This window comes from Typopeltis vanoorti, chromosome 24 (genome assembly GCF_054136105.1).
Source record: "Typopeltis vanoorti isolate ZY-2024b chromosome 24, IOZ_Tvanoo_1.0, whole genome shotgun sequence".
Taxonomy (NCBI): Eukaryota; Metazoa; Arthropoda; class Arachnida; order Uropygi; family Thelyphonidae; genus Typopeltis; species Typopeltis vanoorti.
In genome coordinates, this window is record NC_143572.1 from 18,148,406 (window position 1) to 18,165,203 (window position 16,798).

Here is a 16,798-nt window from a genome sequence, read left to right on the forward strand (position 1 = left end):
CTTTATTGAGGTCTTGTCAGTGAGAGCTAAACTTCTCAATATTCTGAGAATTAAATCAATGTAGAAGTAGTAGTTTCCATAAATAGCAAAATTATATATCATCATAACTACTCTGGTTGAGAGATAGTTGTATGAAGTTTTTTTTTTTCCCCACTTGGGAAATTATGGTCTTTTTATCCCTTACACAAAACTGATATATTTGTCAGAATAAGACACACAGAGTTAACAGCCATAGCACCATTGACCTCATAGCCTTAATCACTTTTGCCATAATTTAAAAACAACCAAACCAAATCCACTCGAGAATGGCAAGAAGATCGTTGTTTAAAACTTTGTTTATAGTCTGGAATCAGTTGCCCACTGCAGGACTACTACCACCAATTCTTTTGCATTGTGAAATAAATGATCATTTATTTCACAATGTTTTGCCACTCTCATACAGAGATAAGGTTTGCCATACTGCAAAACAGACAAACTGACCAGAAGAATATATGCAAGCTCAGAGCTTTTGCTTTGGACATAAATTCAAACTTTCAATTGGACCCACTGTAGAAGAAATTGATGTCAAGTATCTTAAGTGGGGAAACCATGACATGTTGCTACATTACCATTGGTTACAAATCACAGACCCCACAGTTGTGTTGCCATTCAGTATACGCAAACATTTCTATGGTCAAGGTGATCATTCATGAACAACGCTTTGCATATTGCTTGATTAGATGTTTAGCGCTTGAGCAATATTGATTAATGCATCCTCACAATAAACATTTTCATCTGTGATGGACATACTTCAATTCCCAAGTCTGTGCTTGTCTCTTAGATATCATGCTGTTAGCAAATGACCTCTATATACAAGTAGCCTTTGCTTGATCACATCACACTCAAGCTTGTTACTGTATTATGCTGTTTGGTCTGTTCACTTCTACCAACTGACAATGAATTTTTATTCTGGTGCAGTACCCTTAATATGCAGACATGTATGTTCCTCTTCAGTGGGGAAACCATGCATTAAATGTTTCCAGTCATCCTGTGATTTTATCACTCAGTGTTAGCTGTACACTTTCCATGTGATGCCATCTCATGCTCTTAGGGAGTAGAAAATTCAGATTTTCTCTCATCTGTTCAGTCTCCATGCACATGCAATCACAAACAGTACATTGTTATATGTCGCGTGCTGTCACCTTATTGTTTAAACCTTGTTCATATAAGGTAATCATTTGTTTGAATTTATAGTAATCTGAGAAAGATTGTTTTCTCAGATTAATTTGCATGGTAATGACCAGTCTTGATTTAAAATGAATTTGTGGATCATCCTCCACAGCTGGCATAAACTTAAGAATAAATTTATTGCATGTCTTCTACTATGTATCCTAGCTGGAGAATTTGTGCTGTATATATACTTCATAAGATAAATGAGAAAATTGAATGTTTAATAATTTAAGATTATCTGGATGATTATTTGAAATGATTTTCAAATTTGAAATCAACTATTATGCAGTTTTTCTGTCTTGGAAGTTGGCAAGCATGTAAAGTTACGTATAATATTATATATTACATTGTAACTTTACATAAAGCCAAAGTTATATATCAAATGATAAATTTGCACTGTTTCCTATAAATATGCAACTAAACTGAATTTATTTACTTTTTCAGGGTACACATTTCATGAACACAGCAATGTATGATGCACGAGAAGCTATGATTCCTGGCAGTGTTTATGATAGATCATCTCATTTGAATGGTGGTAGGTAATACCAAACTAAATTAACACTGAATTTGAATCTTATGAAAATATCACAGCTAATAATAATAATAAGTATGGGCAGATCTTCATTAGGTAATTGCTCAGGTGTTTTTTAAATCCATCCAACAGGTTAATAAGCTCAGTGCTATTTTTTTTAAAAAAATGAAGTGGGTTGTATATGCCTATATATGTAAGCATGTAAGTCTAAAACATAAATAATACATATTCATTTGTGTAACTTGCATATGCTATAATACATTTAACTAAAATATCAATAACTTTATCTGCTGCTTTTAGGCAAGGGATTAGGCTCAGCAATCATAAGCATGAATGTGTTAATGTTAAATTACTCTTCTTCTTCCTTTCCAGGCTTATAGGCCAAGTGGTCTGTACCGAACTTAATTCCATCTTTTTAAGGGTCTTCCTCTGCATCGAGTACCTTTTGGGTCTTAATTTAGAATTTGCTTAGGTATTCTGCTTCTATTCATTCTCAGTATGTGTTCTTTCCATTTTTCTTTATAGCAAATAACTGTTTCATTTAGGGAGGTTGTAATTCTAAGTTTTTTCTGGTTTCGCTGCTTTTCATTTTGTCCATTATTGTGACTCCTTCAGTTCTGCGCAGAAATTTCATCTCGGGTGATTCAATTCTTCTTTCATCTGCTTTTTTTTTTTTTTTTTTTTTTTTATTGTTTATATCTCACTGCCATAAAGTAAGGTTGGTTTAGCTACTATATTGTAGATTCTTATTCATGTGTGTTGTACATAATTGGGTTTAAAAATTTTATTTATAATGCCTATTACTTTTTAAAAGTTCGATATCTTTGGTTCTATATCAGCTTCAATTTCATATGACATTGTACAACCTAAATATTTGAATGTATTTACTTGCTCTATTATTTTGTTGTTTATTACTATTTTCCTTCTTATTGGATTAGCACCTTTGAAGGCCATGAGTTTTGTTTTGTCTGTTGATATTTTCATACCATATGTTTTTTTTTTTTTTTTCAGATTATTTAGTCTGCATAATGATTTTTGTAGTTCATCTTCATTATTTCCAAGGATTATTTGGTCATCAGCAACAAGAAAGTAGCTAATCTGATGTTACGGTTTATCTTGAATCCTCCTTCATTAGTTATCTTCCATTCTTTTATAATTTTATCTATGTATATATTAAATAAAACCAGTGAGACAGGGCAACCCCTGACTACTCCTCGATTTATTGGTTTCCAGCTTGATGTTGAATTATTGTACTTTACAGATATTTTATTATCTTGATATATATTATATAAGGATTTCCCATGGTTTTCCTCTGATAAATTTATCAAATGCTTTGGTGTTATCTATAAAAGCTATGTGTGTTTCTTTGTTCGTTTCTCTGTATTTTTCAATTAATAATTTTAACGTAAATGCAGTCTATGCAAGACCTGCCTTTTCTGAATCCATTTTGTTCTTATATTAATTTTGGGTTTACTATACGTTTAAATTTATATGCTAAGATTTTTGCATATACTTGGTAACAGGTACTAAGTAAGCTGATTCCACAATAATTGTTACAATCAGATTTGTGTCCTTTTTTGTAGATGGGAATAACTATTGCTTTGGTCCAATCTTGTGGTCCAATATTAAGTAACCTGAGTGAGAATTCAAGTCCTGCATATTTGATAAGTTCCAAGTTTATATTGTCTTCTCCTGGAGCCTTTTCTGTTTTGCTTTGGGTTAATGCTTCTGTTAATTCTTCTAGAGTGATGTTTTCCAAGTTATCCGAGATGTTTACAAATGGTAGTTTTCTGTTTTGAATGTTTTCATCATACCATAGATCTTGTTAGTAATTTTGCCATGTTTCTATTTTAATGGTATTAATATCTGCTTTTTCTCTAGTTTCATTGCTTAGATCTTTGAGGGTTTTATATGCATTAGGTCATTTGAGCGTACAGTCTCTCTCTAATTTTGTTACAAAATTGTTCCATCTTTCTGTTTATTCTCCTGTATGCTGCTTTTGCTATTGCTTTTTTTTCTGCTATATTCGATTTTTGATTCTATTGTTTTTAGGTTGAGCCAATTTTTATATGCTTTTTTCTTTTCTTCAATAATGCATTTAATTTCATCATCCCAGTCCCTAAGGCCTCTTTTTCTTTTCCACTTTTTCTTTGTTCCTAAACTTTCTTTTGCAGCTTTTGTCATTATGGTTTTTAGGGTTGACCATTCTTCTATGTTCTGATTTTGTTTTATACTTGTCATCCAATTCTTTATTCTTTTTTGGTACAAGTCTTTAATACTACTGTCGTCCAAAAGTCTAAGGATTCAAATTTTTTATTTTCCTTGTACTTTTTTGTTGTTTTCCATCTTGGTCCCCGTTTTATTTTTCCAATTAAATGGTAATGATCTGATTCTATTTCAGATCCTCTGTATACTCTTGTATCTATTATCATTTCTGACATTTTGATATTGCTGATTATGTAATCAATAATGCTTCTTGTATCTCTTGCTTCCCAGGTGTATAAGGTGTTCATTAATTTAAGGTTATTGTTTATAGTAAAATCTCTTAATCTATTTCCATTTCTATTACAGTTAAGTTCTCTGATAGGTTTTATGTTTGTTTTATTGCCAATTCTTGCATTGAGATCTTTTATTACCAAAATGTGATCCTTAGGATTGGTCTTATTTAATATGTTCTGCAGTTGGATGTAGAAGTTTTCTGAGTCCTCCTCTTTACCTTCTTCAGGTGAATAAGTTCCAATTACTGTCATATAGCCTATGTCTATTTTAATTCATCATCATCATCCATATCAAGGATTTAGGCCTAGTATGGCCTGTTCCGGCCTTAGAAGTCATCGTTGAATCGTTTTAAGAGGACATCCTGGTTTTCTTTTTCCTAATGGCTTGTACTTTAAGGCTTGTTTTGGTAATCTTTCTGTTTTCATTCTTTGAACGTGTTCCATCCATCTATGTTTATATTTTTTAATTTTTTCAATTACTGGTTCTTGGTTTAATTCTTTCATAATATCTTCGTTTCTTTTGTGATCAAATAGGGTATACTTTGCAGTTTTTCTCATAAACTTCATTTCTGCTGTTGTTAATCTCTGTTTGTCTTTTTGTTTTATTGTCCAGATTTCGCTTCCATACATTAAGACCGGTAGGGCTAATGTATTGTATACTTTTAGCCTGGTTTGTTTTTGAACTAGGTTTGGTTTAAATATAGAGTTAATTACTCCTGTTATTTTTAAATATTTTGCAATTTTTATGTTTATATCTTTTTCATTTTCATAAGTGATCATACATCCTAGGTAGTTAAATGAATTCACCTGTTCTAAGATCTTGTTATCTAATACTATTTTAGTTCTTGCTGGATCTTGTCCTTTAAAGGCCATAGTTTTTGATTTTTCCGTTGATATTATCATACCATAATCTTTGTATATGTCATTTAGATTTAAAATAGCTTTCTGTAAGTTATCTTCAGAATTTGTAATTATTATTTGGTCGTCTGCAAAGAGGAGAGTGTTTAAGTTAACTGTAGGTGAAAGTTTAATTCCTTGATGTAAATTTTTACTCCATTTTATTATTATTTCATTTAAGTAGATATTAAAAAGAGTTGCTGAGAGGGGACATCCCTGTCGGACCCCTTGGTTTATCTCTCTTGTATATGATAGCTCATGATTTAATCTTATTTGTATTTGATTATTTTCATATATACTTGTGACAGCTTTTAGGATATTATTTGGTATTTGTCTTTCTTTTAATATGTTAAATAATATGTTTCTTTTAACTTTGTCGAATGCTTTTTCAAAGTCAATAAATGCAATATGTGTTTCTAAATTATATTCTCTTCTTTTCTCTATTATTAATTTTAGGCAGAAGGCTGGATCTATATATGATCGTCCTTTTCTAAATCCATTTTGTACCTCGAATAAAGTTTTCGGAATATTTCATTAGTTTGTTATTTAATATTCTGCTGTATATTTTGTAACATGAATTTAGTATACTGATACCTCTATAGTTTATAGGGTCATCTCTATTACCTTTCTTAAAGATAGGAATCACAATTGCTTTTTTCCATTCTATTGGGGGGATACCAGTTGAGTAAATTTTATTTAAAAATAATAAGAGTCTTCCTTTGAATCTTGTTCCTGCGTATTTATATAGTTCTGAACCTAGCTTATCTTCTCCAGGTGATTTTCCATTTCTTGTTTCTTACAGGCTGATTTCTAATTCTTCTTCAGTTATTTCCTTTTCATTTTCGTTAATTGTTTGCCAGTTGTCTTTTTTAAAATAATTGTCTGTCCACAGTTCTGTGTAGTAATTTAGAAATACTTCTAATTTCAATTCAGTGTTTAATTTTATGTTTTCTTTAGTATCTGCATTTAGGTGTTTCAAAATCTTATATACATTGGGTCTTATTTTATATAAATCATGTTCTAAATTAGAAACAAATTTATTCCATGATTCTCTCTGTCTTTTTCTGACTTCTCTTTTAGCTATGGCTCTTATTCTTTTATATTCTATTTCATCTTCTAATCTTTTACTGCTTAACCATTTGCGATAGGCTTCTTTTTTCTTTTTGATTATTTCTTTGATTGTATCATCCCAGATCTTCAGTTTTTTTCTTTTATTGAATTTTTTGGTCTTTCCTAAGCTTTCATTTGCTGCTGCATTTAGTATCGTGTTTATATTAAGCCATTCTATTTCTATTTCTTCATTTTGTTTTATTTTATCTAGATACTGGTTAATTCTTTGTTCATATAGCCATTGTACATTTGTGTCATTCAATAGTCTAGTTTTATAAACAAATGTTTCAATTTTTCTTTCTGTTCTTGTTACTTGTAGCCATTTAGGTGGTAATCTTAATTTTATTTTAACAAGGAAGTAGTCACTGCTTATCTCATATCCTCTGTGAACTCTAACATCTAGTGAAAATTTTGATGTCTTTTCATTTAATATGAAGTAATCTAATATTGATTTCCATCCTCTTGCTGCCCAAGTATATTTATGTATGTCTTTATGTTTATAGAAGGAATTCATTATTTTTAGGTTATTATAAACTACAAAGTCAATCAATTTTTTACCATTTCTGTTTAGAGTGTGTTCTCCATGTATTCCTATATTATTATTAATTTTCGTGTTTCCAATTCTTGCATTTAAGTCTCCTGCTAAAATTAGGTAATCATTTTTATTTATTTTATTATATATGTTTTGTAGCTGATTATAAAAATCAATATTATCCTGTTCTCTTCCTTCTTCTGGGGCATATAAACCAATTATTGTTAAATAGCCTCTATTTATTTTTATTCTAGCTTCTATTAATCTTTCATTCCATAATTTATAATGTTTTAACTGTTTTGAAAGGGAGTTATGAATCCAAATCATGACTCCTGCTTGTGCTCTTTGGTCTCTGTCGACTCCACTGTATATCACATTAAAATTTTCAGTTCTCATAGTTCCTTTTAATTTATTTTTTGTTTCAGTGATTACTGCTATTTTAAAATTTCTTTCATTTCATAACTGGTCTAATTCTATTTCTTTATATGCTATTCCTCTTATATTCCAGTTTGCTATGTGTATTATATTTTGTCGTTTCCATTTTCGTTTTCCCTTTTCCATTCCAGGGTCGTTTCTCATAGATTCAATCCGATTATCTTTTTCTGTCAGCTTACAAGTATGGTTATGTTCTCCATGTCAAGGGACTAGCCTGACGATGGAATAGTTCAGTGGTAGGGCTGCTACCTTAAGGCTTCTGAACTCGCCTTCTTCCGAATTAAACCCATAGGAGGAATAGGGTATATTGAAGGGGAAAGGGTAGATTATAGAAGAAATATAGTAAGGTTTATAGAGAGGACATAGTTGTAAGGCCAGAAATGAAAAGACCCCATGGCCCTCTAGTACTCTAATAGTACAAGGGTCATAAAGTAAGATGAGTTGGCTGATAAGGCCTTATAGGAAAGATTAAAGTAAGTGGGTCTTCCTCAAAGTAGAAGGAGAGGATAGATCCAGCTAGGGGTCCATGGGAGTGCCGCTTCCCTTACAATCAAGATGATTGCCCCTTATGGCCCTGTTGGTCCACAAGTCCTTATTCAGTATATTCAGACCACCCCACCATATATATATATAAACATGCACACGCATGTACACACACACACACACACACACACACACACACACACACACACACACACACACACATGGCGGGCTCCCCTATCCGCCACCCAGGGGATGCACTCTCTAGGGGTTACAGGGTCTCCTGAGAGTATTTTAATTTACATTTCTATTATTCTATCGCTCCAAAAGTTGTAATGGATTATATTGTTTTTAAGAGATTTATGTAGAAAGATCGTATACATCTATATATATATATATATATATATATATACATACAGGGTGTTCGGGATAAATTTGACAGTTTCGTAAGGAAAAAGAAAATCTTCTTTGTATCTATTAAATTTAATGAATTGACAAAAAAACATTACAGGCAGAGTTAATTACAATACTATCAACAAGATTTACTCAAAATAACCACCATTAGCATCGATCACAGCTTCAATTCTGCTTCGGAACCTTGAACAAGCTGATGCTACAGTCTCCCTGGGAAGGGCCGCAAAAACTGTTTTAATTTTATCCATTAACTGGGCTTTTGTATTACTGGAAGTGCGATTGGTGTCTTTTTCAACTGCGCCCCATACAAAATAATCCATGGGGTTAAGGTCTGGGGAGTTTGGAGGCCAAACATTTGGACTGGTGAAGTCGTAGAAATTTTCAGACAACCATTTTTGACTTTTCCCAGAGGTGTGGCAAGGGGCCGAATCCTGCTGCCATACATACGGCCTACCATTGGCTACCCTTGTTATCCAGGGCTTTACTACAGTTAGCAACTCCACGAACAAAGCCCGAATTCCAATGCCAGGGTTCTTCAACACCTGTTCCTGCAGATTTGCGAGGAATTCTGCTGTACGAACGCAATCAGATCGTCTACTAGGGATATTTCTTCTTGCTACATCCTCGTAGTCACCATTGCAAGTCTCTAGTTCATGCCTGATTGTTTTTACTGTATTCAGGGAGCATTGGGCAGCAGTCGTAATATCCTTATTTTGATGGCGGGCACGAATCATCATGATACAAGTTATTCTCTTCCATGATTCAGGTGGGTTCCAGCTATCCATCCTTTCTGACATCTTGTATATGAATGAAGAAGGGTCCAAACTTTTAAATGAAGAGAAGTGTGTGTTAATACATGTAACTTACGGAAAAATATAATTAATTATAAATATGTCAAATTTATCCCGAACACCCTGTATATATATATATATATATATATATATAGATAGATGTAATTTTCAGTTTCGTCTGTTCCTCTCTGTTTTTTTTTAGATTCTGTAATTACTGCTATTTTTACATTTATTTCTTATAGTGCTTGGTCTAGTTCTATGATTTTATGGTGGATACTTCTCACATTCCAGGTGGCTATATTCCAATAGGTGTATTTCTCCTTTTTTTGTTTTCAATAATGTTAAATTTCAGTCTGTTAGTTAGGTTTTGATAAAATGTTAAATTATTTAAGCAGTTTTAATAATTTTTTATTCTGAGAAATGTCTTTCTTTGCAATATATTTTGATTGCCACCATTAAAAAAAAAATAAATTTAGATTTTTGTTGTTTACTGACTGAAAACATGTAGTTTCCAGTGTCAGTAAATCGTACAGTGCTTATATTTTTTATGTATTTGATATTTGCTATCATTATTGCAATTTTGTCACTGATAAAATGGCATTTATCCACAAAATGTTGGAAATCTATAGTACAGTTTGTATCGTAGATTGATATAAAGGTTAAACAATCAGGAACCTTGTTTCTTGCCACAATGAGATTCAAACTTCTATGTTCTGTAGGTTGGAAAGCAGAAAATGCTTTGGACAAAACTAAACATCAGTATAAAGTCATCTATCTATTCATATATTTAACTTTCTGTTGCATCAGAATGCTTTATTGGTCATTGCTTCAGAACTCAGCAGCAATGAAGTACAAAAGAAAGGAAGAAGAAAAATCTTCGGTAAAATTATTTTGTGATCAAGGCTTGTCATGTCAACACCTGTCTTCCCACTCTGGAGAAATTGTTGTTTTAAGCTGCTATAGCGATGACTATTTATAATAACTGCTAACTGCATATTTGTATATTTTCTTCTTGGTATGACCCCCTTATGTGGACCAACTTCAAAATGAAAAAAATGGACAATGAAACTTATTTGTGCCTATGGTCCCACATATGGTCCTTTTAAGGAAGAAGTGGAGGAATTTTTTGGCTCATTAGAACAGACAACTGGCATAAAAAAATGAAAAAATGGTCTTTGTTGGAGACCTGAACAACAGAGTAGGAAAATTTGGAGAAAAGGACAAAGCTAATAATAATGTAAGTGTTTAATGGACTTTTGCTCAGGTCATGGACTAGTTATTACTGATACCATGTTTCAACATAAAGATGTGCACAGGTTCACATGGGACGAAGACACAAGAAATAAGAAAAGCATTATTGAATACGTCTTTGTTATTAGTGATATCATAAGGCTCGTTCAGGATACAAGAGTGTACAGAGGATTCAAAATTGGTAGTGACCATTAACCATTACTTAGTAGTATGCAGGATAAAAATGGATATCACATTGAGAGTACTGTGTAAGAAAGTTTTAAAAAGAATTATAGTTGAGCAGCTTTTACAGGTAAATTGTAGACTCAACTAAGCAAACATTATTGAGGAAAATTTTCAGCAGCTTGAAAACAAGAACCAAACCTTGGGGTCTCAATGGTAAACTCTGAAGAAGACATTGATTCAGCTAGGGAGGTATGTAGTGAAGTTGTCTGAAGGATAGATAAATAACAACACCATGGTAGACACAAAAAGAAGCAGTCCTGGAAAAGAAGAACGCATACTAAAAGTTACGAGCAAATAAGTCAGCAGATGCCCTAAAAGAATACAGAGAAAAATGTGAGCTAAGCTATGTATAAAAGTAGCTAAACAAAAGTCAGGGGAAGACTTTGGTAAGTGTATGGAAAATAAATATCAGGAATGTGGCAAAATGTTCTGGTGGCTATTGAAAAAGCTTAGAAATGAAGGAAAGAGTACTGTAAAAGGAATCAAAGATGATAAAGGTGACATGAAAACCGAAGATAAGGATATCCTAGATGATTGGAGTAATTACTGTGAATGATTGTTAAATGAACCAAGTAGTGACAGAACCGTACTAGAAAATTTTCAACAGGAATGCAAAGAGAAGTATATATCTTGAGGTAGAAAAAGCCATAAAAAACTTAAAATGTTGAAACCAGCTGGAGTTGATGGTATTTGACCAGAAATGCTTAAGTATGGAAGTATAAAAAAGTGGCTTCACTGCATAATTCAGAGGGCCTGTACAGAAGGTCGAATTCCCAACAATTGAAGTAGAGCTCTCATAGTACCCATCTATGAAAAACGGAATAAAGCTGAATGTGAGAATTGCAGAGGAATTTCTCTGCTGAGTGTTCTAGGTAAGATTTATGCAAGCATCTTGAAAAGAGGTTGAGAAAGATTGTGGAAGAGAAACTTGGAGAAGAACAAGTGAGATTCAGGACAAATGGAGATTGTCAAGATCAGATTTTCACTTTAAGACAAATAGATGAGAAATCATGGAAATATAACAAGGATCCGTATTTAAATTTTATAGATCTGAAAAAGACATACAAGATGCCCAGAATCCCCCAGAAGTACTTTTAAAAGCCATTGTTCTATAAGTAATCAAGAAGTGAAGAAGGCTGTATACACAGTGTGCCTATTAAATAATAAGACAGAATTTTTTACAGGTGTGCTCTTTCCAATGAGCACATGCACATTTCAAGCCTTCACTAATTCTCTCATAGACCCTGTTTGAGTTTCAGTGTCATTGTTCTTTGGTCAAAAATTCGAAAATGGAATGATGAGTGGTGATAAAATTTTATTTTAAAACAGTGTACAGAGATAATGTGCATGTTTTTGAGTCATACACAGTTTTGTGATGGTAGGGATTCAATAGAAAACAATACACGACCAGGAAGACCTATTTACCCACGTTCAGTGGAAACTGGAAAAAGTTTGTGGGCTTGTCAAAAGCAGTCATCCAATCACCACAGAAATTAAATATCAAAAAGGAAGCAGCCTATGAAATTGGTCATAATTCATACCATATTTTTTGACTCCTAAGCAGTGAGAGAAACAGAGCATCATGTTGCTTGCTTTGAAATTTTCATTGAACTAGTTGACTAAGGTTTTACCATTTTGAAGAGAATCATGACTGGTTATGGATCGTAATGCTTTCCATATAAACAAAAAAAAAAAAAAACATAGCCTTTTTACATCTTTTAGTAAAATATAAATGTAAAAGTGTGTTGAGAAATGACCTTCATGTGGTTTCAGTTGTTCCTGTAACAGACACCGGATGTGTGAATATTTTTTAATATACATATCAAATCCCCTCCCCCATCCTTATTAAAAGTTGTTAATGTATCATACATTAGTACTATGGGTAAGCTAATAATAGCATTTATTAAAATATTTGGGCATCAAAGTTTTTTTTTTTTTTTTCTCTCTTTAGGACCTCCTTATTATAATCGCCCTCATGATCAAATCTCATATATTAGTCCAGAACGAGCCCAAGGAGCAGTAACAAATCTTCCAGTTCCCATTGGAATGTTCATGAATATGGCTCATATTCCTCCACGATTTTACAACCAACATCAACAAGCTCTTCAGGGTGAGTGTTTTTACATGCATATTTGTGTGTTTTGTTTGTGTAAAAAAAAAAAAAAAAAAAAGTTGCATTATACTACATTTTTCTACATTATATGCTAGAATGTGCTGATAGGTAGAGATTGGACATCACTTACTGCACTGTGATACCACCTGCAATATTTGTACAAGGTTTCTACAGATATTAGCAGTGATCTGTCATTCAACCAGTGATATAATCATATATGAGGGGTGTACCCAAAAATAACCGTATTTATTTATTTATTTATTTATTTTTTTTTTTTTTTTCAATTTAAAGTTTATACCATATTCTAGTCTCCTTCAAAGTACTCTCCATGTGAGTAAGTGCACTTGTCCCAACATTTTTTTCCTCTGCTGAAAACCATTCTGAAAATGTTCAACTGGAATCTGTCTATGGCCTCCAGTGACTTTTCTTTCACTTTATCCACATCAGCGAACCATTGTCCTTTCAGTGTTTTATCTGTCAGAATAAAAAAAAAAATCACATGGAGAGAGATTTGTGATTGTGCAAATACTAGTGGTGATGGGCAGTAGATGGCGTTGGTATAGATGATGATGGTAGTTGCATTTCATTGTAGTTGGTGGAGACAGGATTATAGAGTGGGTGCCCTCCCTAGAGGTGTCATGTAATAAAAATAATAATTATTATTATTATTTGCTAACTGGCTGGATTAACCTCTTGGTGTATTAGTGTCAGGTTCAGTCTCGTGAATTTAGTGCAGAGGGCTGGCCTGCCTACCAAAACGTTTCAAAAGTATCAGTAATGCTACATATAAGAATTAGAATTTAGGTTCCGGGATAAGAGATCAGAGGGGGGGGGGGGGGGGGGGGGCTTCTCTGGAGACACAGCCCAGAAAACTTGTGCTGTCAGTGGTAGTGTTCTGCATAATTGACCACCTAGGATTCTCTTTGGCATTTCCTCTAACTTGGAAGGTATATTTTTTTGGCGGCAGTAATTTGTACAGCCTGAAATCCATTTTGGAAAACAGGTCATGCATTGATAGAGTGTGTTTTACATTAGTAGTTCATATGAGGGCGGTCTGAAAAGTTCTCAGCCTAACGATAAATACATGGATTTATAATTTCAAAATTATTTTTATTTTTCAAGATAATCTCCCTTAAGACTAATACATTTGTTCCAGTGATGCTCCAGCACCATTATCCCATCCCTGTAGTGTTTTTCAGTAAGATCTACAAAATACCCCTCTACACCTCTTGATTCAAAGAAAAACGCTGACCACTGAGGAAGAGATAGAAGTCAGAGGGAGCCAATCTGGGGAATAGGGTGGATGTTCCAACAATTCATAGTGCAGATCCCTTAATTTTCCCATTGCCAAAAACACCTTTGTGGGCAGGCGCATTGTCTTGATGAAAGATAATTTTTTTCTTCTGCAAACCGGGTCTTTTCTCACAAATTTTTTCATCTAGTCTAGTTAACAGATCGGAATAGTATTCCCCAGTTATTTTTTTTTTTTGGGTGCTTAAGGGTCAAAGCTGTATAACTGAGAGGAGACTTCCACATAGCCTTTAAAGAATGTGGAGAACCGACCAGGGCTTCTGACCTCATGTCCAATCCTCGCCTTCTCTTGGTGCATCTTGTTGGGTATCTACTTGGATACTGAACGAACGAGGATGGGCTGGGCTGGCAATTTGGGATTTAGTCGACTAAATTGTATTCTTATTGGTTAAAACAAAATAAAAAATGATGGTACAACACGACAAAATTTCGTGCTGGCTGCGGCACCGCCCGGTTAAACAAGGCTCCCGTTGTTTTCCTGGCGAAAAGTCAGCTACTGGAACAAATCTGAAAACATACTCCAGCTCAACATCACCAGAGTTAAAGATCGGTACTATCAACATAAGAAGCCTGAATGGCAAAGAAATGGAGCTAGCTGAGGAATTAGATAAGTATCAGATCACCATAATAGGGGTGACTGAAACAAAAAAGACAAAAACTGGTGAGATCTTTCTCAGCAATAAATACAAAATGTTATATTCAGGCAATGACAATCAAGGAAAAGAAGGAGTAGCCATAGTATTCAACACAAAATATGAGGCTAATCTTCTTGAATGGCAGCCACTCTCAAGTAGAGTAATGCGGACAAATTTGAGAATGGGGAACTGGACAATGAGACTTATTTGTGTCTGTGGTCACACAGAAGGTTCTGCTAAGGTAGAAGTGAAGGAATTTTTTAAGGCTTTAGAAAAAGCAACTGACACAATGAAAAAGGAAAAGTTGGTCCTTCTTGGGGATCTAAATAGCACAGTAGGAAATGATTGTTAGACATACAAAAATATTTTGGGAAAATTTGGAGAAAAGAGCAAAGCTAATAATAATGACAAATATCTATTTGATTTCTGCACAAGACATGGACTGGTTATTACTAACACCATGTTCCAACAAAAATGTGCGCAAATTCACATGGAGAGAAGAGGCAAGGGATAAGAGAAGTCTCATTGACTATGTTATTGTTGATAGTGATGTTTTCTCCCTGGTGCAGGACACCAGAGTGTACAGAGGATTTGAAATTGGAAGTGATCACTATTTAGTCTTGAGCAGGATAAAATTGAATTTCATATTGAAAAGAATAACATGTAAGAAAGTTTTAAAGCGAATGAAAGTTGAGCAGCTCTCAGATGTGAACTGTAGACTAAAATACACAAAGATTATTGAAGAAAAAATGAAAGAGTTTGAGAACAGGAATCAAACCTTTGAGATTCAGTGGCAAGCCTTGAAGAAAGCCCTGCTTGGTTCAGCTAGAGAGGCATGTGGTGAAGTTGTCTGCAAGGATAGAAAAATTAGAACTCCATTGTTGACACAGGAAGAGGTAATGAAGGAAAGGAAGGAAGCATATCAAAAGTTCCTGGCAAATAAGTCAGCTTGTGCTCTTAGAGAATACAGAGACAAATGCAAGAATGCTAAACACTGTGTAAAACTAGCTAAACAAAAGTCATGGGAGGTCTTTGGCAAGAATATAGAAAATAAATATCAAGAAGGTGGTAAAATATTCTGGAGGTTGTTGAAGAAGCTTAGGAATGGAGGAAAGAGTGCCTTAAAAGGAGTTAGAGATGATAAATGTGATGAAAATGGGAGAAAAAGATATCCTTGAAGTATGGAGTAATTACTTTGAAAAACTGCTAAATGAAACAAGCAGTGATGACAGCACAGTGGTAAAAAACACTCAACAGGCATGCAGTCAGGAATACATATCCATACTTTAAGCGGAAAAAGCCATCAAAGGCTTGAAATTTGGAAAGGCAGCAGGAGTAGATAATATCCGACCAGAAATGCTGAAGTATGGTGGTATAAGTCTTACGGTGGCTGCACTGCATAGTTCAGAAAGCCTGGACAGAGGGACGAATTCCCGATGATTGGAGTAGAGCTTTCATAGTTAGTACCCATATATAAAAAGGGAAATAAAACTGAATGTGAGAATTACAGAAGTATTTCCCTACTGAGTGTTCCTGGCAAGATCTATTGAAGTATACTTGAGAAACGGTTGAGAAGAATTGTGGAAGAAAAGCTTGGTGAAGAACAAGCTGGATTCAGGCCAAATAGAGGCTGTCAGGATCAGATCTTCACTTTACGACAAATAGTCGAGAAAGCATGGGAATATAACAAAGATCTGTATTTAAGTTTTGTCGATTTGGAAAAGGCATATGACAAGGTGCCAAGAGAGAAGCTATTCAATACTCTACAGTTATATGGTGTCAATGGGGCATTATATCAAGCAATACTTAGTCTTTATTTGAGTTGTTAGTCAGAAGTTAGAATTGAAGGAAGTACAGGAAGATTGTTTAATGTTAAATCTGGTGTGAGACAAGGATGTACATTATCCCCTCTGTTATTCATTATCTATATGGATCACATTATGAAGGAAGTGGTATTAAACATAATATCAAAATTGGAGATGTTAATGTCAGCTCTTTGCTTTATGCGGATGATGTTATACTTCTAAATAAATCTGCTACAAGTCTGCAAGATTCTCTGACTATATTGAATAATTGTTGTAATAGATATGGTATGAAGGTCAGCAATAATAAAAAGAAAATGAAAATAGGCAGCCTCATCGAAAATGTTAACTGTGTTGTGAATGGAGAACCTGTGGAACAAGTAAAACATTTTAGCTACTTAGGCACGATTTTTTAGTGAAGATGGTAAATTAAATATAGAAATAGACAACATCAGCAAAGCTGGTATGTGGGAAGTCAATTGAATAAATTCATATGGAATAAGAGAGAAATTAGTCGGAACACTAAATTAGCTGTATACAAGACAGTGTTCAAACCAGTTTTA

The 16,798-nt window shown here is 33.8% G+C and overlaps 1 protein-coding gene across 1 annotated transcript in view; it reads left to right on the top strand.

The window, feature by feature from the left end:
* The window catches only part of Upf1 (Upf1 RNA helicase), a 230,831-nt gene that overhangs the window by 184,225 nt on the left and 29,808 nt on the right, over window positions 1–16,798 (top strand). The window contains exons 21-22 of the mRNA XM_090414072.1: window positions 1,654–1,744; window positions 12,326–12,484. Of these exons, the coding sequence (XP_090270198.1) occupies window positions 1,654–1,744; window positions 12,326–12,484 (250 nt within the window). The remainder of the gene's footprint in view (window positions 1–1,653; window positions 1,745–12,325; window positions 12,485–16,798) is intronic.